Raw genomic sequence first — 25309 nt, forward strand, 5'->3', positions numbered from 1 at the left:
GCTGCTCTGAGGGAGCCGTAGAAAGAGCTACAGGAGCAGTGCGTTACCATTCAAGCTCTTCCCAGTGCTACAGAGAATGCCAAAATTGCCTTCTGTACTTCATTTTAGCTTCCAAAATCTCTTGCCAAGCACAGAACGAGAGCTAAGGATTTGTGCTGGCATCTATTTTGAGAAAGTTATCTGGAGGACAGCATGGGAGTCAGAGAGCTTGTGAGAACTGCTTTCACTAGGCAAGAGCTTCCTAGGTTCCCAAAAATGCTCATGTATCACAGCCCACAGGAGCTGGTCCAGATGCTCTGGGGTAGTTAACCAACGTGTAGCAACTGTAGTAAGAGCAGATGTGTGTTGTAAACTACACCTGATTCAACATGATGAGCACAGACGCACAGTACAGCTGATACACAGATAACACAGGTTTAATTATCCACAGTTTGATTATCCGGTGTTGACATGGTTTTTATGACTAAGTTACCCTCGAGACGCTCAGAATCTGGAAACTGCAACCACAGATAAAAATTTCCTTGCAGCTACATAAAGTCATAGTACTTTTCTGACAAATTTTGGCTGGGAGTTTTGAGCATTTTTAACTTATCGAGTTTGCTTTGCTTTTTACAAGGAGTGAAGTCTTAAGGCATAAATCATTGACTTAAAGGAAAACAACTGTGTAACAATATTACAAGATATACAGAACAGGATGCGCTTGGATTCCAGTTTCTGTTCACTGGCTCACCAGAGACAAGGATCATAAATCAAAAATAAAGAATGGAAATCAAAGAAAAGTAACAGGAAGTGTCAAAATGAAAACCTGGCAGAAATTACCAATAGGAGGAAAAGAAAAAAGACTCCAGATGTTTTTTTAAAAAAATAAAAACCTGGGAAAGATTCAGGGAACAAAAGATCTACAAGCAGAAAAGAAAAAATGATAGCTTGGGTGGGGGGGCTTCTCCTCTTTCTTTCTCACATACAAGCCAGGTCTACAGTGAGGTAAGAAAATATGTATCTACTAAGATGAGGGAGGCAACGAGGGAAAAAAACATACAAACATCACCTCCCCTCTTTTCTTCCCATGAAGCACAGCTCTGGAAACGTGATCCTACAAATATTTCAATGGGGCTTACAATTCAAAAGGTTCATTAAATTCAGGATTATTACCACGAGAGAACTTGATCAGAGCAGCCAGGCTGTAACATTTAAGGGGCTCCTTATTCACACATACCTACAGGCTGCAGCACTCACATGGCCAGAAGCACGTGAATCCCAGCCCTGCCAGAACCAAGCTTTTTCCTTTGGGGCCATCTGCTGGCTCTCCTGCAGATGCTTCTCAGGACCTTTCTGGGAGAGTGATTGGTTTATCAGGTGCATCAAAGGTGCATGGTGCTGGAGCCATTTGGTATGATTTCTCATGGAGCTGTGGTCCAAGCTGTGCTGGAGGTTCCATCTCTCTGTCCCACATGCCACTCTAATTCCCACGGATGGTGCACATTCTACAATCCATATTCTGAAGACTTAAAAAAAACCAAATGCAGCCCCACTTCCAATACTTCCCTTGTGATCAGAGATGGTTTCGCCCCTTCCCCATGTATGTACTATATTTAATCAAAAAATGGTCATAAATTTTAATAATTTTGAGGGTAAAGCATGCTAAATCCTTTCTCCAACAACTCCAGCCAACATTAATCTATTCACCTAAGACTTTCAAACAGAACTGTGAGAAAATTAATTTGCAGACTGATACTTAGAAAGACAAGGTTGTTACTTATCCATGTTTAATTTCTCTAAGAATCAAGCTTAGTCAATAGACTCCCGACTCAAGAATAGATTACATTTTTATTTGTACATGATAATCTCAGGGTAATTTTACCAACTGGCATATATTTGTATCATGCTGCTACTAACTACAGCGTACTGTTGTAAATTCCTTTTCAAGCTGCTTAATTCAAGAATGGCTAAATGCTTAAGGCTATCATAAAACAACCCAACAGAACACCAAAACCCAATAACCTACACACACTGCCCCAGTGAATTCAAACACCTTTCTCCCTTCATCCCCCAGCATGCTTTACAAATTTTGACTGTTTAAACAACATTCATGAACCATACTGTAACATGAAGAAACTTTCAATCCTAGCACATTCCATACAAAAATAATCTCATGTTATAAGGAAGAAAAATATCCCCTATTATTAACAGAAAATGTATGCTGACCCACCACCAGCAATTTGCATCTGAAAAGCTTATTACCTTTCAGACTAGAGAGAGAGACTGATATGTTTTCCATTTTAAAAACTCCAGTTCCTATAATTCAAAATTATATAGCTGGGCTACATATTATTTGCATTTCATTTAAGCATTAAACTTTCTGTTCAAAGTTTCTCTACTCGGCTCCTTTGCACTGCAGCCACATCTATTCAAGTACGAGGAATCAGGAAAGCCACTTGCTATATATACTGGATCAGATTGCATGCAGTTACATGTGAAAGTGCACTGTGAAGCTACAGTCCATCTGACCAAAGGTTTCTAAAATGAAAATGATGAGTTTCTGTATATTGTTACAGCATCCACTGCTTTGAGGAGAAAAATGAAGAATATGCTTCTTTAGAGATAAAGAAGATCGTGATAATGACCCGTTAGAAATCCTTAGCAATGCAGACATCAAAAGTAATACTAGGTCTGTTTATGCATTAGTTATTTTCTTGAATAATGCTAAAAAGCCTTTTAATTATTTTATAATCTTAGAGATGTTGGGGCTCAGAATAACCTCAAATTTGAGACAAATTAGAAAGGCCACAGAGTACAAAACAGGCATTCTTTGGTATTTTTGGCATTCTACTGCGTTGCAATTATACTTAAACCTCAATAGTAAGTCTTGCAAATCTGTACTGTAAAGATGCTGGAGTCCTTAACAAAACGAGCCCTTTCTTATCTGCTGGCTGGTTGTATAACATATAAATTAACCCTGTCAAGCTAACAAAACCCAGAGCTTCTCCACACCCTGCAGCCAATGAAAAATCCCCTCGAGTGACATATCCCAAGACAGTCCTGGAGCAGTGAGAAGTAACATCTGGGAGAGCATCTGACCAAAGACCAAGAATGAGGTCTTCATGGTCTTCAGTTGTGTCTTTATCTGGAACGCTCAGAGGGTCACCTTCTAAAGCCTTCGTGCCACCCTTTTTCTTCTTCTTCTTCTCTTCTTTTTGTCTCTGTACCTTGTCCTTGAATATGTCACGATGTTTGGGTTCTTGAGGACCACAGAAGAGTTTGTCTTTGCTTAGATGCAGCAAGTCGCCTTCTGTTGGGATGCAAATCATGGCATGTAATTCAGGGTTCCCCTTTCTCAAGAGTGACAAGTTGACCCAGACAAGAGCCCTTGGATAGCTCATCAGGATTGGCAAAAAAACATCTTCAGTCATTTCTTTCTGTCCCAGTCGAGAAATAAGACGGATTCGCCGATCTTTTCCAGCAGTGGGATAGCACCAGGCTGATAACTGCATTAGTAGTTTCTCACTCCTATTAAAAATTTTCAAAAATAAATATCATAGATAGTTATTAACAAGCAGTACAACAGAAATCCAGCACCCCACATATTTGCAAGAGAATGATTAATAAAAACCCTGGGGTTTTCAGATCACTCTGAGCACAAAAAGAACATGGAGGAATGGAATTCATGTGTCTTCTTCAGAAGGAAGGTGACACTACTTGTTAAAACCCTCAAAACTTTTTAAACCACAAATACTCTAAAACCTTCAGTGACATTAATGCAGTCCAGAACTTCCAATGTTTTCTTCTCTGGTAACTACACAAAACTACACTAAGTCTTGCATTCAGGCACTTTCCAAACACTGTTGCTGCCCTCATGTGTTGCACTGGAATGCAGGGGATTCTCTATTTTCTTTGGAGTGCAAGAACCACCTGTGATGATGTATTACAGAAGAGAATGCAAGACGATTTTCACAGCAACAGTTTTAAAATCAAAAACATGAACCTCTAAAAGCTCCATCCACCTGGAAGCAGCCAGAATACGCCAACTCTAAGAACACAGTAAACTCCAGAGTGTTATATTTAAAATAATTTCAGGAATTTACTTCATCTAGTCACTAAGTTTGCTGGGGAAAAGCAAAGGACTTCCACTCAATGGGAAATTCTGATCCATGCAAAACTATTTAATCTCACTGTATTTGGATCAAATAATTCCCTTATCTTAATATTCAAGGCTGGGCTCTTCTTTTCCTCAATTCAATAATTCCCAATAAAGAAATAACATGTGTGTATCATTTTGACATACCTGAGAACAATAAAGTCACTTGTCTTAGTTTCATCTCTCTCACCAAGGTCATGGGTGCTTGTAACATCCTCTGGTTTTAGGGCACCTTCAGAACTTGTTATTTCCATGGTCTCCTCTACCTCACCAGTTTCAGGGGAAGTTTCTCTGACCACTTCTGCTTTGGGGTCACAGTAATTATGCCCTTCAGTTGTGCAGCACTCAGGGTGTGGGGAAGAAGGACGTACAAATCCTCCTGAAGCTTTCATTCTTCCTTCCCAGTTCTTTGTCAGCTGCGCCCAAGGACAGATGAAAGGAGACAGAGTGCCCAGCTTGACATAATTTGCCCTTTTTGCAGGTGGACGTCTAAATGATAAACCAAGTAAGTAGGTAAGAATATTTGTTTCCTGGGCCTTTACTCAGTACTTAGCACTTCAAAAGGCTGTCTGCTTTTTCCTGCTAGTCTAATGTTTTCTGTTTTCAAAATCAAGTATTTAGAGCAGAAAGTTAACTGTGCATTCCCTTTGTTATCTCATTGAACAGGAATTTTAAAGTTACAATCTAGAAAACACTGCTGCATGTTTGACGACCATATCCTTTCAGCCAGCTGGAAATGTCTATGTGCTGTGATTGACACCACCACCTTTTCCTCTGACCTTCTCCTACGATCCCCTCCTGGCTTGAAGGGGAACCAACACCAGTTGGTGCAGAGGACACTTCCAGCTACTCCACACTCATGGTTAAGAGTTTTGTGTTTGTTGCAGTGAAAATGAAGGAAAACTTCAGAATACCTGATATTTTAAAAGTACACATTGAGATGTACTTCTTAATTCACTTTATTCTTTAACACTTGGTACATACTTTGGTATTCTGCCTCTGCATTCTCTTACCTCCTCCCTCATTTTCTGCCTAGGGAACTTGGAATAGCTTTGTTTATTTTATTGTTTTGCAGCCTTGTTACTGTCCTATAACTGAGCATGTCTCTGGGAATAGAATGTTTTAATTCGTATGCCCTGTTTAGCAGAGTTAAATATATTTAGGATTCTTTTTTATAATATAAGATTTAAAGCATTAGTGAAAGATGTCAATATTAAGTTCAAGTTTAAATGAACACAATGACAGATAATTAAGGGAATATTTTAAGCAGTATTCCTTTTTGTCATTCTTGTAATTAATTTTTAAGTTAATATTACCGTTTGAATTGTTCAAGAAGACTGGTTTCCAGTTCTTTGGCAAACTGCCTTCCTGCCTGGCAGTCTGGGAAATCATTTGGAATGTGAGGTGTTCTTTGATATTCAGAATGCTTTAATGCTTCTTGCAAGCCACCGACACGTACACCTTGATATATCTGTTATAAAAACCAAACACCCAAAAAGCAATGTTTGTACTGATTCCAGCTTCCTAACTGAAACAAAAACATTAATGCTCCAGAAGGTACTGCCTTAGAAAATTGAAAGTCTAACACTTTAGCTTTCAAAAAATAAACTTAAGTATGGTTTCTACAGTTCTACATGCCTATTTCAACAAAAATGTTAGTGATGCTCTTTAAATTTAATTCTGAAAAACTATCAATGAAATTGAAAAGAATTTCACAGGTTCTAATCCTGTACATTGCCGGGAATGTTGTAATACTTCAACAGTCACTGCCCTCACAACAGGTATCACTGCAATTAATGCCCCTGCACATTCAAAAGCATAAATTTAACTGCAGAAAGATATTAAAACTGCCACCTAAACATTCAAAGCAGGATGCTCCAAACAGCATCAGAGGAGTATTCAAGCTTAACTCAAATTTTGTGTTTCAAGCTCTCTCCCAAATCAGAGACAACCAGTTTGTTGTCAGAGGTGGAGATAGCCAAGCTGAAAATAGATTAGCAGCAGGCACTAAATGATTTCTCTTTAGAGGCATATCCCTGCAGAAACACAAAACCAGAGAGCTACAGCTTCAGCTTCCCCTCCTGACTCCCCACTGACTTGCTGCTTTTAGATGCTGCTATGTGGACATAGTTATACCCAACAGAAGATATTGTTTAAAGTTTCAAGGCCAAGCTTCAGTCATCAAATCAGTTCATACGCGCTCTTTTAAAGTGGGATTTTGATCCTGTAATTGTGAATTGGTTACACAATGTGAAGTATACTCTCTAATATCGATTAATTTAAACCAAATTATTTGTCATATTTACTTGCAATTTGGCATCAAAGTCACTTACAAAAGGAATCCAGAAAGCCATGCCCCAGCCCTTTGGGAGATAGATATCCCAGCCACTCCCCCATCCTGGTCGATCTTCTCCAGCCATTTTCCCTGGCTGCTGCACCAACAGTATGGGAATCTTAGATTCACAAGGACCCAAATCAAGGTGTGATCCAGGTACCAGTAACTGAGCTCTCATATGGTTTAAATCCTGAGAAGGAGGAGACATTTCCCAGAAGTTAGTAACCATTCTTCTTCCCTCTTCCAGATACCCTTCCAAGATACAAAGAAGAACTGAGCTTACAGTTAGGAAAAATATTCTAGTAATATACTATATATTTTAACAGAATTTTATCATGGTATGAAAAATTATTTTAGAAGAGTATCGAGCACCCTCTTATCATTCTTCTTACTTCTGTAGTCCTTGATGGAGAGCAGGTACTGAAACTCAGGGAAAAAAAATGTACAACATAAATTAAGGAGGAAAAACAAACATTGCAACATCGTACTATAGATCTGTGCACAAGACTAGACTGAACAGGTGCTTTCAGACAGTTTGTCAATACATAGAGCAAATCTGAACTACATCCAAAGAGATGGGAAGAACATTTGGTCATGAAACAGTTTCACATAAAGCATGCTGGCACCAAGGCTTTGTCAATCACCAGTTGGTATATTCCATTGTACCACATTAAGAATACATTTATAAAAAAATAGACCATCAGACTCCCTCTGTTTTATAAGGTAAACATTAAATTTCATGATAGCATGAAAAACACTGTCATCTACAAAAAGATTGTGCTGACAACTGTCATGTGCTAGCGCAATATTTTCCAAGTACTCTCCTTTTTTAACACTATGTCAGCCAGTTTGAAAGAGCACAAAACTAATTTTCATAAAGAGAATATTTATAAAGATCTTTCTGCCATGCAAGTGTTTACTCTTTCTGATTACAATGGTGCTGAAAGTTTATCACCTGTTGTGACTAAACCACCACATAAAGTGCAATTCACCCACGAACTCTACGGGCTGCTCCTCCATTGTGAATGAAAATGTCAAGATAGATTTCAAACCTGCAACAGCAAATTTAAAGTTCTCTACAAATCACGAGTTATTGCCCAGAATGCCCACAGCATAGTGTGCTGCAGTTCAGAACCAGAGGATTTATTTCCTTCCAACTTCCGCGGTTCTTTTATCAGGAGAATAATCCTGGCTACGAGTGAAAGGCCAGAGCCTCTCTCTGCCACTTATCCCTCTTATCTGCTGCACTTGAGTCAAGGTGATGTAGGAAAATCTAATTCCAAACTCTTCTGATAAATAAACCTACAACTATTTAGTCCTGTAGACAATGCAATAAAGCTTTCTTTTAATTGAGTCGTGAAAAATGGTTGTGCAAGAACATTATACAAAGGCTACAAAAAATCACTTCAAGTCAGCAACTGGATACTATGACATTAGGAAACTACTGATGGACCTTGGATTTACACAAGTCTCAAGAGCCTCTTTCTATGGACTCTAAGGACCATTAGCCATTTTCTCTGTGGCAATCCACCTACTTAGTTACCTGCTCTGAGATTTTATTTTCAGTGACGTTCTTACAGATGTCCTGGTCCCAGATAAAGCTGTGAGCACAGTCTAGGGGTACACCCTCCAGGTACAGCTGCCTAACTTTATCTAGAAAAGAAAAGAACCTTTAAACAAAATTCAAACAATTTTTGTGGTTTAAATATCAAATTTCCAAAATCACTCCACTATCATAAGTACTATGGGTAGACAACCAAGGAAAGACTATTAAAAGCTTAACAAGCATCGCTGCTTCTGGAGTAGGTTCCTATCATGTTTTTCCAAATACCAAATACGAAACAAACTGTTAGAAGAACTAACCTGGCATTTTTTTACCAGCATTTCTTATTAGAAATGACAACACCTTTGGCAATCTAAATTAGATCTTTACATGCCAACTTTAATGTTCTGGAATTTGACCTTTCAGGCAGAGTGTGAAATTCAACAGGTTTGCAGAAAATCAGGAAGAGTAACATTACAAATCCTGAAATAAGTCTGCCTAAGTAAACTTGTAAGAAAAGTGAGTATTACCTTTAAGAAATGTACATACAGGAAATATTTGTATGGAAATGACTAGCATGCAACTACTTATTTAGCACTAGCTTTCCATTCTGGATCTTTTCAGACTCTGCACTTCAAGGAAGGGACTATTCTTCCTTATGTCTGCACAAATCAACAGTTGTGTACGTTACTGACGATAAATAACACTTCTAGCTTTAAAACTTATGTTGAAGTATTAAATACCCTCTCTCTTCTGTTTCGCGGTCTAAGCAAAGCAAAGAAAGTGTATACCTACCTTTAGTGATCTGTGGATTAAAAGCCTTCAGTGTACAGTATGTAATGTATGCTGATCCATATTTTAAGTAAAATAAGTCTTATCCATAAATAATTCAATGAACCTATTAATAGTTCTGTGATTAAAACTTAGAGTGACTGCTCCTCATTTTGTCATCTACAAGGTCTTACACATTAAAGGAACAGAACATGTCAGGGTTTGTTTTGTTTTTTAAAATTACTTAAGTCTTTTAAAAATGGTTCCACTAATTTTTCCAGGTAATGTTGACAAAGACTTGAAGCACAGAAGATAGGGACTATTCAGTGGTAATAACAATACAATAGGTACTGTCAAACATAACTGCAGTAACTGTTTTTTTAAAATCCATACTCTTTAAGATGTCCCCATTACTAAAATTTGCAAAATCCTTTGCAAAAAATATTACCTATGGCACCATTTGTGACAGTTTCATAGTGTTATCGAGTTGATACTTGCTATGCATTCTTGCTAATGAGTTAGATTTATGTGAGAAGAAATGTTAAAGAAGTTATCAGATTAGGGTGACATTTCTCCAAATTAAGAACAATACAACTAAAAAGAAATTCTTGCCAATTAAGCCAGAAGAATTCCTTCTCAGACCAAAAATTAAGGACAGGAACCTGATTAAGAACTTAAGAGAGCTCAACACTCCTAGAGACAAAGCACATTTTATCTGAAGATACAGCAAATATCAATGCCCCAAAGGAAGGAGAAAAGACAGCAGTAAAACTATAGGTAGTGCTGGTGGGGAATTCCTTTCTGGTTCTTATTATGTGACTTAGGGCACATAATCACAAGCAAACATAAGGTAAGGAATGAACCTTTTCTATCTTCTGTAGAGAAAGCATTTGCGAACACCAGAATCTCTTTATGTTAAATCATTTAAACATGTTCTAGTTCCTTCACTGTAAATTATTCACTGTAACTTTTTGTGGTTTTTCTTAACATTTCTTTTTATTACCACAGTTCAGGCAGTCTATCCTTGTCATATTCTTGGAGTTCTTTACAATTCCTGTATACTATAATGGCATTAATGTTTTTTCCCACTACAGAAAGCCCTTTTAAGTCATTCTCTTTCCATCACCACTGTGCATCCAATATCTTCCTCACTACCTTAAAATACTCTTCTCTAACTTGGTACTTTCTTTTCTTTGATCCCCACTACCTTGGAGAATTTATTCTTTCTACTAAGCACACTGTAAATTAAATCATAATCCCAAACTCTCACACCAGTTCTTATTTCTTACCTCTCTCCCGTTTTCTTCAGTCCACATTTTAAGATTGCTGGGGAAATAACCCTACTGATGAATAAGTTGCTGATGATAGTGAAAGATGTTAGGGCTAGTATAGGAAACAAGAAGTTGCATTACTAAGCACAGAAAGCTCAGTGACAGACTACTTCTGCTGGTGTCAATGGTTGGTGCTTAGACAACACAGATAGAGGGAGGTTTTGTTCCATTTCAAGCTGTTGATCTGATTTGCATAGCTGATTATCTGAACAGTCTTAGAAGAGAGGCCTAAGAGTTGAAAATTCTCTTTCCTCCCTTTTGCAAAAAAAAAAAAAAGCCAAAAAAAAAAAAAAAGCAGTTTCAGAGTCCTATGTACATAGGGGTTTGTGTATCAGGACAACTGAGGACAGATACCTGAAATTCTGCAAGAGACGTGTTTACAGGCAAGGACCCAGGCTCTGTGTCTGCAGAAGGAACTTCAGCTCATATATCTTTCATGGTGTATTTTCCTTCTATGCATCTCATTCATGCATCTATATGTATCATTTAAAAGCTTCACCATACTCCACGCTGACTGGGTTTTAAGGTCGTGAAATTTGCTTTCTCCCACGGAAGACAGTAAATACATATCAAAATGTCAGAAGTGTACTTTAAACTGGAGAAAAGAACAGCACTAATGTGCAGTCATGTGAGAACTGATTGCTTATGGGGAAGCCTTGACTTCCAGAAGGCATAAAGCTGCTGAGAAGGCAGTGAAAAATGATTTATCCTCCAGCCTGAAGAAATGAGGACAGTTTTTTGAGTAAATCCCATCAGCACGTGTCCATAACACACAGCTTTCACACATGCATATGCATTCAAGAGTGTGAGTAACTGGGAAAGACTGAAATTACACTTGATTTGTTAGCATGTCACTCACAGGGAAAAACTACTCAGGCATACCTTAGAACAGCATTTTGGAAAAAAAATCAATATGGAGAGATGTGTATCAATTTCACAGAGTGCATGTATGACAATCCACAAGCAAAGATGATGGCTGTAACTTACCTAAACTATTCACTCATTTGACAAACAAATGCAAATTAGTAAAGATTGTCTAAGAAAATCAGTTAGCTTTTATATGACACTGAAGAAAAAGAAAGGCTAAAGTACATACAGAATCTGCTACCATAAGCAGTGGCATTTCAATCTTACTAATACCAATCCTAATAGCATTTCAGTGTCTGGGAAGAAAAATGAGGGAAAAGTGTGGAATACAGAAATGATTCCTTTTTATTGCTTAACCTACATGATGTCATTAAGGCAAATGAATGACTATTAATATTTTTTAAATTGAGATCAGCTGAAAATACTACCACATCTGAGTAAGGCTACAACACAACCAAGGCTCAGAAAGTTTATGTAGTTCTAAGGCTTATAAAAAGATTTTTTTTTTCTTACAGTAGGGGAAAACTAATACCATTGAAATGGAATTACAGAACTTAGAGAAGTCTAATTTTTTTTTTGGGTGGGTGTTACTGTGGAAATGTTGATAATGCTACTGCTGTAGTGATGCATGCTATGTGCCATGATTAAATTCCTTCCTTTTCTGGTTGAACAAACTGCCCTTCAAAAAAAAGTGAAGAGGAGGGCAGTCTCCATTCCCGGGAGACTCCATTCCATTACTCCTGGCAAAAGAACCAGTAGAATGAGGGGATAGAACTGATTGGAAAAATACTAGTGAAAATGCTAAGTCAAACTAGAATAATCTTTAGGAATACATTGTTTTTGATGAAATTCTTGCTGGATGTTTCACTCATCTGATTCCAAGTGTGGCCAATAATAGGGTCCTAGGGAAGAGTACAACACTAGAATCAGTACATCGTGTTGCATTTCTTCACTCTGCCAGTTCTTTGCCTCTTGTGGCTTACAAACTTTCAGTTAGAGGTGATTCTTTTGCACTGAGTGGCTTGCAATAGGTTCTTCTACATATATTTAACTGATTTTAACTTCTGCAAACCTGTCAGGCAACCAAGGAGGCTTACAGGAAAAAAGAATAAATCAAAGTGATAGACTTAGCAATGCTGGGTTAATGGCTGGACTTGATCTTAGAGGTCTTTTCCAACCTAAATGATTCTATGATTCTAACTGATGTATAAAGGCAGTGAAATAGGCAACAAGACCCCGTGCTCTGAAGAGATTATAAACTAGTCTGAATTCAGAAAGACCTTATAATGGGTCCTGAAACAGTGAATTGTGGCAAAAAAGTGTAATGATTGCACGGAGAACAGATTAGACATAAAATGGATTCTGCACAATTATGTCTAGGTTTCCTTTTATTAACACATATGCAATTTTACTTTTTCTTTCAAAACCAACAAGAACCAAATGCACTGGAATGCTTTCTCCTGATTAGAAAATTATCTAAGTATCTGAGTTAAATATTTAACGTAGATTAATTTTCTAGAAGGATTTTTAAAAAAATATAAGTTCTCTGCTTTTAACTACTTTAACGAGGAGGCTCATTAAGGCAGAAATAGATCACAGGTAGTAGCTGACACAAAGTCAACTACAAAATTAGGTTAAGAACAAAAGTCTTTAGAGAGTAACAATAGCCTCTCTTTCCAACTAACGTGGAAGAATATTCTGAGGGAAACAGGAAAGTGGCAGTTAGACCCCAGTCTTGAGATGTGAACTACCGCACCATAGGATTCCCCCACTGCACGTGTAATACCTGTGCAGGAGCTTGTGAATGATTCTTCCCACGCAGCATGAGGAAGTCAAACTTAGGTGGGAAATGTAGAAAACAGCTGCCACTTTCCCTGCTAAACCATCAGTTCCTCCTATTCTCTCCCTAATTACAAGAACGTAGGAGGGCTGTCCTCTCCTCTTCTACTCTCTTACCGTGACATCCTTTTGATTTGCTACTGGAAGACAGCTGTATTGTCTGTCTTCTTTCATTTTTCTGCCTCCTCAACTTTTTTAGTCATGTGTAACAATAAGTCATTTAGCAGAATCTAAATTGGAAGGTATTAGGCAGTTTACCTTCCCTTACTAGCTGAACAAGGACCTTCTCCCCCTCCTGAATAAAAGTCAGAGAGGACAGAAGCAGCTTTGACTTCATGATGAAACAAAAAAAAGACTCAGAAAGAAACCAGAAAGCAACACCAAGTTTTCTGAGTACTTGTGGTTTGGAAGATTTTTTGTAAGTAAAGGATAACCCCAGGTAGAAAGATCTTGAAGATGGACATTTCTAGCTAGCCACAGGAAAAACACAAAGGTCCTCTTGACTCCTTATCTTACATCATTACCTTTTTACCATGACCATACTTCCTGAGGGACAAATAGCTCTGGCAGTGAGAGAGAAACTACTTTTAGACATTTCCAATACCTAGATGCCTTCTCTTGATCTTGCCTCCTTGAACACATCTTCGGACATGGCAAGCAGAATGAAGGGAGTCAAATTACTTTTTGCAGTTGCTAACTCCTCTTTCAGCTCAAACCAGTATCCTTAAACAAGTGCTACATTGCTCACCTTACTTCTCAACAGGAAGGAACCAAAGCAGAGGTCATGTATGCTGCAGCATTTTCAACAGGAACACTAATGATGAGAAACTTAGCTGAGCAGAAATAATTAATAGAAAGGCTGTTCTAGGATGTAGAAGCAGAGGATGTAAGAAAATAAAAATAACAGAATTGTGCAGAGAGCTAAAAGATACTAACTGAAGTAGGTATTCAGCCTGATTTAAGTGAAAGGTAAGACTACATTATTCTAGTGTCTTTCACTAGACACATCATCAAGGAAATTAAGTATTTTTAAGTCTCTGGAACTTTCAGCTTATCCTATGTGCTGCTGCTTGCTAGCTGGCAAGGATGTTTTGTATATTAGGTCAGGCAACCTGTGTCCACTCAACCTAATTGGGAATGCCTACACAGCACTGTGCACAAACCCCATGGTATAAACTCTTGAACATTTTTCAAGAACGTTCACAACCTGCTGAATTTGAATTTTGCACTGAAATCCTATGTAAGTCAGCACTGAAATGAAAATTTCAGAAGTCATGCTTGCATCTTTCATTTTTTAGCATAACCACATCCTGGCCATCTGAAATATTAATCCTGCAATGTTATTATTTTTTCCCAATGAAATTGGAACTTTCATCACTGTAGGACTATAAATCAGAAATAGCAGATATCTTCTTGTAGAGATAGACAGCATCAGGAAGACTAAACAGCAAACAAAAACTTACTAAGCAGCTTTTAGCACCTGGTTGGCCTTGCCAGGATTCGAACCTGGATCATCTGTATGGTCAGACAGAGGCTTCCACTGAGCACAAGACCAGCTTTGGTGCATGTCCCTCCCTCACAACTGCTGTTCTAAAACCTATGCAACTTTCAAGCTGTTTCTGTTTGGCCAGGGGCTGTGGAAAGGGGAAAGAAACATTCTGAAAATCAAAAGCTAAAGGAAAACAGCAAGAGACAATCCATAGGAGATGACAGTAAATGAAAAGAAGTGTAGAGAGAAACTGAAACTTCTCCCTTTGTCAGTTCCACAAGAAGCATAATATAAGCCAGGCATTTTACCTTGGTATTTTTCAAAGTCAGGCATGGCTTTTGTCTTCTTTTTTGGCAAATTGATTCGAGGATCTCCAACAGTTAGGCCAAGAATTGTACCTGGTGGCATTTCTGATGGTGAACTCATCCCTTTAAAAACACACAGATGAACAATGCCATGAAAGCACCAATTAAGTTGTGATCTTTTTCTGGACTGGTATTTTATGCATTTTTTGCCTGCAGGGATGTGACACCACCTAAGCCAGCAAAGCAATCCTGAGTACTCTATTTAATGCTTTGAAAACTCACCAATGCTTGTTAAATGTCCAAGACCAAGGAAGTCAACAACAGCAAGGCAAGACTTGGTTTGCAATTAATTTTAAGCATAGAAGTGAGGTCATGCTCAATTCATCCTTTGCATTTGCACATATCAAAGAACCAACAACCTTTGTTTTATACTTGTCTTCCAGAGAAAGGAAATTTAGAAATGTTTTGTAAAAGATTTACCTCATCTCTGCTTAACTGCCTCACATTGGATAGACAGCTTGAGTACAGTGTGAGATCTACCAAAGCCAGTTCCTTACCTGCTTCAGTGCTAGAAAGTGAGGAGATGCTGTTAACTTTATGATACTTTAAAATTCAGTCAAATATACAACTGTTAATTAGAAGCAAACATTTATAAAGCAAGTTATAATACTTTCACTTTGGGTAGAAGACTACCATTTTATCTGGGGAGGTATTGTACAACTTATTGTCTTAATTTGAGTGTATGAGGGGAGGGAGTAAGAGCATACATCAGACTGTGTATCCCATCAGCAATCTCAAATCTAAGTTTACAAAGAAAACAAACAAGATTCAGTTCATCTATTAAGAGTTTGGACTACACAGATGATTTAAATTCCCTTAAAAACTCTGATGTAACATTTCTTAATTCTTTGCCATGCCATGGTAATTACCTAAGCACATTCTCAAAGGCATCACTTTCTGGATCATGCAAAAAATAAGCATGTCCACACTGAAGTCAACTCATTAACATGCCAATTCTGACCACTAGATTTTAAGAGTTCCCCCTTTCTCCCATAGCACCCACATGCCCAAATACCTTCTAGTAGCTCAAAGATAGCACTTTGACACTGATGAAGAGATACTTTTTCAGAGTCCTTGCAGTTTTCTACCCACCAGTTATTCAGTTCCGTCTCTGAGTCTGCCATCTCCTGGAAAACAACACATCTAATTAAACTCAAGTGGTTATTTATTACTTTCTATCAGTGTGAATTCACTCTTAGTTTGCCTCAACCACTATAGTCATTTTCTCTCCCTTCATGTTTTAAACCAAAATAATTTTTTCATGATTCAATGTAGGCCTATACTTTACAGTAATCCCTAATAAGCTGTTCAATTTAGTCCATGTTACAAAAATAAAAAAAGCAATGCACAATACTTCCTAATTCTGTCATTATTTCTTACAGAAAGCCAGAAATTTCATGGCCCCCATCATGTTTGCTGCAAGAGACAAAAAAAACCCCCACCATTAAAACCACGGTGATACCATGTGACAAGAGGCACACAAACCCCCACATCCTGGAGGAACTGAATATTTGATTGAAAACACAAAAGTTTGCCCTTTAGTTCTAGTGCTCTAGCTCATTGCTTGAGAAAACGGTCTAGGGTTTGTCAAATAGAACACAAATTATTCTGGACCTCTCAGCAGAATACATCACTACAGCAGAAACTACACAGCCTGCTCAACAGCACCATTATTTTTATTTTCTTCCTACTGCCACTTAAAATCCACATAGGAGTTCTTCCTGAGATAGCATTGATCAAGAGACCCAATACAGAGAAGATAACAAGTAATACATAGGTTAGCCTTTATAATAAGTAAGGCTAGATAATTTATGGTTATTTCTAGCCAAAACAAGCTTGCACATGCTAGGAACATTACCGAAATTACACTAACATCCAAACTGCCAATTTCCTTACTGTTTGGACAGAAGCAGCTTTCAGGGTCTCTGTAAGGACTGAATGTGATAATGGGCCAATCAGCCGGTATCTGAGAATCTCCATGCTTCTGTCACTGAAAAAGAAAAATTTCAAGTGAATGTACAACATACTTTTTTTTTCCCCAGTACACTATTAAACCAGCTATGTTATGTAGTTATAGGCCACAGTTTCTGACTCTACTATGAACAAACCTGATTCCAATACCAGTAGTCTGTGAGATCCAAGAGTAGGACTGAAATGGATCTCTAGTGCCGTCACCAATTATTTTTTTAACTGGCACAACTTTTTCTCCTTCTTTATCCTCCTTCTTTCTTTTCTTGCCAGGGCTCATAACAACCTCCATTTGTTTCTCCTCTTGAATTGATGTTGTAACAGGCTCAGTAATACAGATTTCTTCAGGCTCCGAACACTGAAAAATTGCTTTTAACTCCCTCAGTATGTCCTTAAGAAAAACAAAGTTTGTATTAGGATAATATGCAGTGCCCTACAAAACTTAAGTACACTTCAAAAAAATTACACTATATTATTTAATTTTCCTATTTGGATTTAAAGGAATAAACTTAATTCTGCTGAATTTAAGGGCTTGCTAACAAAAGCTGAAAGTAATATTGAATGTTACTAAGAATTTGTTCTCATGTAAATTAACATAAGAAAAATTGCTTGCGCACGTTTTACTTTTAAATTTTTTTTTTAAAGTTGATAGCTAAGTATCAGATTATGATTACCTGTGATGATATTAAACTTAGCCTGTTGGGGGTGCCAATGGAAAGGATGTGAATCAAGCAACATCATACTGCACATGTATCCTGAACCAAGTGACACTACAAAACTTTTAACAAGCTCAAACAGTAAATGCCTCAGCAGCATCCACCTTCTGTACCACCTTTATAAAAACTGTTTCTGCAGAACATGAATATTGTTACAGCAGAAACAGTTTTCCAACTTTTAATTCCTAAAGTCATGTATTATATCCAACTCTTCCATACTTTTCAGATGACATCTTCAGCACTAATATGTACAATGCATAAAAGATAAGAGTTCAACTACATAAAAAAAACCACCTGCTTTAGAGCTGGATGAACCCATATCCACAACTGTCTGTGTTCAGACCCATCCCTGGGTCTCCAAATAAATGTAACAGGACCAAGCATCTCCTCAGGATAGCGATCTGCTCGGTAGAGATTCAGGGAACCCTCGAATCTTCCAGACAGACAACAAGCTTCTTGAAATGTTAATCCTAAAAGAGACCACACTTACTGAAAAACAAAATAATCTCTTGTTTAATAAACAAAATAAAATTGAAATTCAGTCTGGCTGCTGGGTTGCTAATGTTGTACCATAATTAGCTTATTAATAAGCAACTTAATAAGAAAATAAGAATGTCTAGTCCTAGTATGACACATTTTAATTATGTTTTCCACCCAAAAACACAACTCAGTATCAACTTTGTTACTGAGACTGGTACATTATTAAAAAAGGAAAATGATGGATCATCCTTTAGTCTACTCAGAATCTTTCTTTTGAACTACATAAATTTTACCTGTGTCAATGCTACATATTCGACCAAGTTGCTTCAGAAGTTCATTCTCTTTACCAGTCAATTCCAGGCAACAATAATATGATAAGTCCTGAAACAACAGGATAGTGGTAAAGTAAGAATAACTCTTGAAAGTGAGCCTGCTAAGAAAGGACCAGACAAGGCTTCACAATTTACACTGAAGTATTACTTTTTCATTCTCTAAAATTTGTCAAAGAGGAAGGAAAAATTACTTTTCTTTTCTAACTCAAAATTGTTAGTTATAGGAAGGCTGACAAGTATTTCTCATTTGAGGGCCAACTTCCTCTCAAACCAATAGACCAAAAAGGACATGGAACAAAGTGTCTCTTTTCAATAGCATTCTGCTTAAGAAGATGATACAGGGTTTTGCTTAATCTCTTGGCTCTTGAGAAGACTGAAAATGTAGTATTTCAGTCATAGTTACCATAAGTCTTTTAAAGATTCATCTTATTCTGATACTCGTCACCTTTAATAACAATTATAAAATCTTTTATTTCATACTTAGCAGGGTTTTTAACAGCTGACACAACAATACTTCAAAGAGACAGAAATATTCATTATAACTGAAGAGTTGATTACTTCGCCTTGGCAAAATAACAAAGAAAACAGATGTAAAACGCGGTACCTGAAGAAGGCAGTGTTTTGTCATGGCTCGGTAACAAGCCCTGTAGCTCTTCTCTGTAGGGCTGTTTCCTAAACAGTATCCCCATTTCTTTACCATGTGAAATCTCTTTGCATGCCAAATATGCGTTTCCAGCCAAATATTCTTTCTTTGCCTACGATTAAACTCTACTACCAAGTTTATGTGGCGCCTTCTGGCTTTGCGGCATTTAGTCTTTGACTGTTCTTTTTTCTGATGTACAGCTTTCTCTGCCTGTTTTTTAAAAGAGAGGATATGGAAGTAAATCTCGAGAACAAACTTCTGAAAAGAAAAAGGCTGAAATATAATGATACAGGAAGCACTAACATTAAGTTATACTTTATTCTGATGTTGGATAATTCTTGAGGGTAACTAACACTTTGAACCATTCTACACGAGCGACATCCATGGAAGTGCGTCAAGGTTTGGGTGAAACCCACACACAAAACAAAATCCCCACACATTCAGAAACTTAACAGTGAATAGTAAGATCTGCTACTTCCTGTCTGAGTTTTTGCCACACATCAGTATATTCACATGAACAAATCCATGTGACATTAAAAACACCAGTTGATTTGAGCTCCTACAGAAGCAGTACAGACTCTCAGATTGTCAGGTAGGACCCTAAGGGTTCTACAATACATAAAAGCAGGTAAGAGAGGACTGTGGTGATATCTTGACCAAATTTTTGATAACCAGACCCAGTCAAGGTCTGAATTATTATGGGTGAATGCATGGCTGGAGAGGAAGGCTTGATTCAGTCAACATTTAATTTGTCCTTTTGAGAAAGAAATAGGGACTATAAGATACAAAAAGATTCTTAAAATATCCTTTGTAAGCTCACCAAGAAACAGTTGACAACAGACCACTGGTTATAAGAACAGCAAAGGAAAGAGAATCCTAGAAGATTGGTGCCAAGAACACAGAAAACACTGAAGTAACCCATGAAAATTGAAAAAAAAAAGAAAATATCTTCCCATCAGACCCACCATTCCACCTCAGAGGAGGCAATACAAGTCACTGGATCAATGGTAGGGGACTGGCTTAGACAGGCAATTAGAGAAAAAGGGATGTGGTATTGTAGGTGAAAAATATTCACATTTAAGCTTTCTGAAGAGATAAGAGATGGTCTGGGTAAATGTTTAGATGAAAATGGTCATGATAAAGGATCTTAGACAAATGAAGAAAATGCAGCAGAAGTGAAACAGATAATTTTGAAGATGTAGACCTCAAACACTGCAAAGTAATAGACAGAAGCTTTACAAAAGCAAATAATGGAGATATGACAAGCTGTAGGAAAGCATGAAACAAAAGAGACTGTGCAAACACACAAACTACACCAAAAGACCTGAAGACAGAAAATACAGAAGAAGAAATACAGCTGTACCAGGGCCAGTTAAATAATGTCAAATATCCAGGAGTCAGACATGGATGTGAGAGTGTGAGCATGTGAGAAGTCAGACAAGCTGTCACGTGGAAGGAGTTAAAAAAGCAGGACACAAAAGAACATAGACACTAAAGAAATCTAGATTTAACAAGGATAGAGCAAATAATTAACTACGCAAAATAGCCCACACTTTCTTCCTTCAGTTCTCAGAAAACAGGCCAAACTGCATCTCTTGTCATGACTGACAAAGCAAAAAGAATGCTAACCAACATAGTAAAATAAGAGTTATGGGTTATGAAGATCCAATAACATGTAGTTATTGGATCCTAAGAAACATGTAGTTGGTGTAGCAAGGAAGTACCCAAAGCAATTTCTGAACTGCTAACAATTATCTTCAGGAACTGAGGATGGAGGCAGTAAAGTCTCAAAGAACTTAAGAAAGACAATGCAATGGAAAAAAAGAATGCAATAAATACATTTATCAGTCAACCTTAATACATAGAAAATTTACCAAGCAAACTCAGTCACTTTAAGGAGTCCCTAAAGATGATAAAGTGATCAGTGCCAAACATCAGAAAGATCATTTCCAATACAATCCTGCCAAAACAATTTTTTAATTTTTTTTTAAACACCCATGAAAGCCACAGGGGGTAAGGAGCAAGTGCATAGGCATATTCTGACTAAATGCTGAAATACTGACACAAAATCAGTTTCATAAGCTACTAGGAATAGTCAATAAGTAAGTCTTAAGCTGCATGCAGTCTGCCAATAACCCCAGTGTACCTCCCACATTAGAGCTATAGCATGTGAACTGTCCATCAGCCATGCTGGTTTGAGCCAGCAGGGTCACACCCTAAAACTGTGGTGGTGCAAGGCAGATAGGTCTTACTGTGGACTCTTGGACCACCTGAGACCAGTGCACGACCTGAACAAACCCTCCTGGCAGTGGACCCTTTTAACACTACTCTAATAACTTTTCGATGTCCAGCAATCGCAAAGCCAAGTGGTTAATGAGACCTACTTGAGCAAACACCTAAAACTGAGGTGTTCCTGCATTTTGCATCCAAATGTCACTCATACTTTAGGGTACCCAGGGAAGTTCTGCAGACAATTTCAGGTCTTAATATTAATAAATGTACAGCTGAACACTGTGCATTAGCTATGCCCAATATATCAAAGGCTGTAAAATGCACTTATACCTCTTTCCTGGCCATCTCTTGGAGGCGCCTGGGGAGGCGTTTAATATTGTGACTCATTGCTCGCCTTCGCATGTGTCTGGGTAGAGTCTGGAAAACCAGAGAGTTTGAAGACTTCTGCGAAACCGCTTTCAACATGGCATTGATTTCAGCAGCACGAGCTTGAGCAAAGGTAGACACTGGAATGAAAAGGACTGCATCAGAGCATGATAAATACCAAAAACCAAAGAGGATACTGTACATAAATTATGGAATTACTCCTAGTATATCAGTTCAATACTTTCTTGACATAAAAGTAAGTACTGCACACTATTACTGAGGAAATTTCAATTCTTCAGATATCCTGAAGCTTACAGATATGTTCAAGCAAATATTTATATGTGAATGAATCTGAAAGCCGTGGTATAACCAACAAGTCCTATTTGCATTAAACAGTTCTTTGTTAAATTAAAATAGCAATCTTTTCAGATGATATTCAGAGAGATGAAAAGAATTTCAGCGTGGAGAAAAAAAGGAAGCAGTAATCACATTATAGACTGTTTTAAAATGATCAAATAAAAATCCAGAACTTGGTCTTGTTTTATGCTTATGGAGGTCTATCCACTATCAGAGCACTGCCACATTTTGCAAAGCTAATCTGCTCTCCTAAATAAACGTTCTGTTAGATAAAAAGCTGTCTTTAACTTACATCATGGGTAAAATCAGTTTCACTGGCTACATTAAAAGCAGATGACTGTCGGTACTCATTTTGCTGGCAAACAGAAACCAAAATGCATATCCCTCACTACAAGCAGGTGCAACTTTTCAACTCAGAAGTCCGAAAGGACCCATTGAACAACAGCTGGTCATTCATTCCAGTTCACAACTACTTCTGTGTTTTGGAGAAAATCAGGAAAAACAGAAGAACATAGCATCAGTTCTAATTTTTGCTCTTGCACAAAAACAAAGACAGACAGTAAACTTAATCACCAGCAAAATTGTCCTGGACATGAAATTATGACCTTTTCATATATACAAACCTGTTATGTATTTTGGCATTTCCTCAGAAACACTCTGGCATCCTCCTTGCCATCCTCCTCTTCCTCTGGCTCTCTCTCCTCTACTTTGCCCTTTTGGAAAATATTGGTCTTTCCTGTAAGAAGGCCCAGCTGACTGATTTGAAAATTTCTGCTGCTGATGCTGCTGCTCAGAACGAACATCTCCTGGAAGGTTTAGAGATGAAAAGAGGTTAGAGAAATGCAAAGCAGTCTGAGTAACTAATAACTCTACAGTCTTTCCTCATGAAACTGCATTGCAGATTCCTCCTATTATACTTAATATATGTAACTGAAAAAGGCATAAGAAATCAGAAGAATTAAGTTCTTTCTTACAGGAATAAATAAGAATTTTACACTGTCCTGCAGCAAGCCTACAGTAGATTAAGTAACTTCTGCACATTCTGAAAATGGTACCCAATCCAGACTTTGCCTCCAAGAGCCTGACTGAAATCAGTCCATGCAACACCAGTAGTGATTTTTATTATTGTCTAGTCAGGATTTACTATCAAACCAGCAGTTATTTTTTCCTCTTCCCCCTTTTTTTCCTATAAGCAAATGTATTCTTGTCGGGCACTATAGAACAAAAGCACTTAGCAGTACTTAAAGTTGAAGAGGGCCATGAAGTCCATATTCAATGATTATTGTATATTCACCCTAACTAACATTATATATTACTTTAGATTACTTTATATTCAGTTAAGTCTTGGTTAGGATCTCTAGTATAGCTTGAGATATGGTTCTCAGGCTGTTCAAGCTGGAAACCCAACTAAAAAGGGCCCAGACAGCCATTCCCACCACCCCACCCACTTCATCAGGATGAGTGCTTGAGAGAACATGGGGCCATACAGTTCAGGGACTTCCCTAGTGAAAAATCAATCTGTATGTGCAGAGAAATGGGGTGAGACAAGCCTGTCCTTTCATCTCAAAAATGCTACCATTGGCACAAAAAACAGCCAGGAGCAGATTCACCTCCAGCAGCATCAATTTATGTGAACTAAAAATGGTAAAGAACCTTCTTTTTCCATTTCAAATAAGCAAGAAGTTGAAGTTTTATGTTCAGTAGCAATGCTGTTACAGCCTGCTGCAACCACACATCATGCAGAACCACAGTAGTACAGCTAAAAAAGTAATTTGGTGTGGAAAACAGAAATCAGCTTTTATGTAGAACAAGTCCTTGACTTGGGTTTTCCATGTGGCTGAGAGCAGCACTGTCCAGGCACTGAGGTGAAGGTGAGAAGGAAATAGTTGGGAAAGAGGAATGGAAGCTGCCTCAGTCAGCAAATCTGTGTAGCCTTACAGCCCAAAATTAACTCATATCACAAGCACACTCTCTCAATGGAGGAACTAAAAATTTTATCAGAAGATGGAAGAGTGTTTTAAAAAGCAGTGAATGACTTAACACCTAAATAAAATTTAAATTATTCCAGCTTCTATGGTTATCCATAGTTTTATAACTCCTATCTAGAATTTTTCTTTCCTGTTTCTACAAAATAGCCCTGTAAAACTGAGATACTAACACCACAGAAGAATGTTACATGGATGAAAATCCACTATATTTAATAGAACAGAAAAGCATAACCATGTAATCTTAGAAGTTCCCTGCTACAAATAAAGTTAGAAAAATGTGTTTAATCTGGCAGTACTGCTGTAATGATATTCCAAAATCTTCAGACATGACTGAGCATAATTTGCTATGTCATTCTGTCTGCTTAGGAACTCTTCAGTCACCTAAATACACTGTGACACTTCAGCATTTTTTTGTTCAACCACAAAGACGCAATTTGTCATCTTTTGAAGGCCTCACAGTAACAAGCCCTTTCATGTGTGGTGTTTTTAGGTAACAATATATCTAAATGGGAGGGTGTGTGAGGTCCAACTGAAGCATACAGGATGCAGGTCAACAGACAGATGAAAAAAGCATGTGGCATACAAGCTGGCAGGATCCTTCAGTCTTCAGCTGCAAAGGTTACCTGTGTACAGAATGCTCCAGCAATGACCCAGCGACACTGCCATTTTAGGGACACGTCCTGCTGCCTCCTGCCAATACCCTTGCATAGATAAAGGAGCCACAAGCCCCAAGAGGCAAACTGGTCGGGCATGCTGATCTGAGGGAAAATCAGTGCATTTATTCACTGCGCCAGAAGGCTAAACCAGCCCCTCCTGCAGCTCCGAGGTCTGACAGAAAAAGAGGGGGGCCGCTGGATGAAATATAACATCCAAATTCATTTCAAGACTAGGAACCACAGGGATTTGTTGTGTAATCGAATGGATGATACAAAGAAGCGCATATTCCCAGAATTGTCAGGGTCGGAAGGGACCTCTGGAGATCATCCGGTCCAACCTCCCACCTCTGTCAAGGCAGGATCACCTAGAGCAGGATACACAGGAACGCGCCCAGGTGGATTTGGAATTACTCTGGAGATGGAGACTCCACGATTCTCCCATATTAACGAGAATCCTGTACTAAAGGGATTTATGGCAGCACCAGGACTAAAGGAGTCTATAGCAGGGGACGAAGCCTTGGGTACTCCCGTGGCGGGCACACCGGGGGCTGAGGGGACGGGGACACCCGGCCGGCCGTACCTGGGGGCGGGCAGGCTCTGCTCCCGCCGCCTGCGAAGGGCCCCGGCTCTGCCGGAAGCGTCACGCTGGCCGGCTGGTTCCTCATCTTCTTGGCCCGCTTCTTCTCCCGCGCCCCAGACATCGCCGGTGGGGGCTGCCGAGCCTCTTGGTGGTGGGGGGAGGCGGGAGGGGCTGGCGGGCGGTGCAGCCGCGGGCGGAGCGGGCACAGGCACCGCCACGGACCCAGCGCTCACTCGCGGCGCGACCTCCACCAGCACACGCGGCTGCTTGCGCCCCGTGCGGCGCATGCGCACCACGCCCGCCCACCCAGCTCCGG

The 25309-nt window shown here is 38.6% G+C and overlaps 1 protein-coding gene across 2 annotated transcripts; it reads right to left on the reverse strand.

Moving 5' to 3' along the window:
• Positions 1-395: 395 nt before the first annotated feature.
• On the reverse strand, positions 396-25264 carry POP1 (POP1 homolog, ribonuclease P/MRP subunit). 2 transcript variants are annotated; one of them, XM_064647971.1, is made up of 15 exons: positions 24994-25264; positions 22393-22575; positions 21377-21552; positions 18776-19024; positions 18133-18220; positions 17654-17829; positions 16784-17034; positions 16572-16665; positions 15691-15802; positions 14619-14738; positions 8014-8123; positions 6469-6660; positions 5452-5606; positions 4283-4624; positions 396-3507 (listed from the first exon to the last, which is right to left on the reverse strand). In XM_064647971.1, exons 1-15 carry the CDS (start codon positions 25112-25114, stop codon positions 2847-2849), a joined length of 3030 nt encoding a protein of 1009 aa, XP_064504041.1. In that variant the 5' UTR covers positions 25115-25264; the 3' UTR covers positions 396-2846. The 2 variants fall into 2 exon arrangements, with proteins under 2 accessions (XP_064504041.1, XP_064504049.1); XM_064647979.1 differs by lacking the exons at positions 22393-22575; positions 24994-25264 and adding an exon at positions 22062-22222 and having other exon boundaries at positions 1809-3507.
• Positions 25265-25309: the final 45 nt, after the last annotated feature.

The sequence above is a fragment of the Pseudopipra pipra genome, chromosome 1 (genome assembly GCF_036250125.1).
Source record: "Pseudopipra pipra isolate bDixPip1 chromosome 1, bDixPip1.hap1, whole genome shotgun sequence".
Classification (NCBI taxonomy): domain Eukaryota; kingdom Metazoa; phylum Chordata; class Aves; order Passeriformes; family Pipridae; genus Pseudopipra; species Pseudopipra pipra.

What these genes read in the sequence shown, in the direction of transcription:
- POP1 (XM_064647971.1), bottom strand. Translation starts at nt 25,114, where the DNA reads ATGTCTGGGGCGCGGGAGAAGAAGCGGGCCAAGAAGATGAGGAACCAG. An exon ending in AAGAGATGGCCAGGAAAGAG is followed by an intron (nt 19,025 to 21,376) that starts GTATAAGTGCAT and finishes TTTAAAAAACAG; the next exon opens with GCAGAGAAAGCTGTACATCA. An exon ending in AGTGACTTTATTGTTCTCAG is followed by an intron (nt 3,508 to 4,282) that starts GTATGTCAAAAT and finishes AATTTTTAATAG; the next exon opens with GAGTGAGAAACTACTAATGC.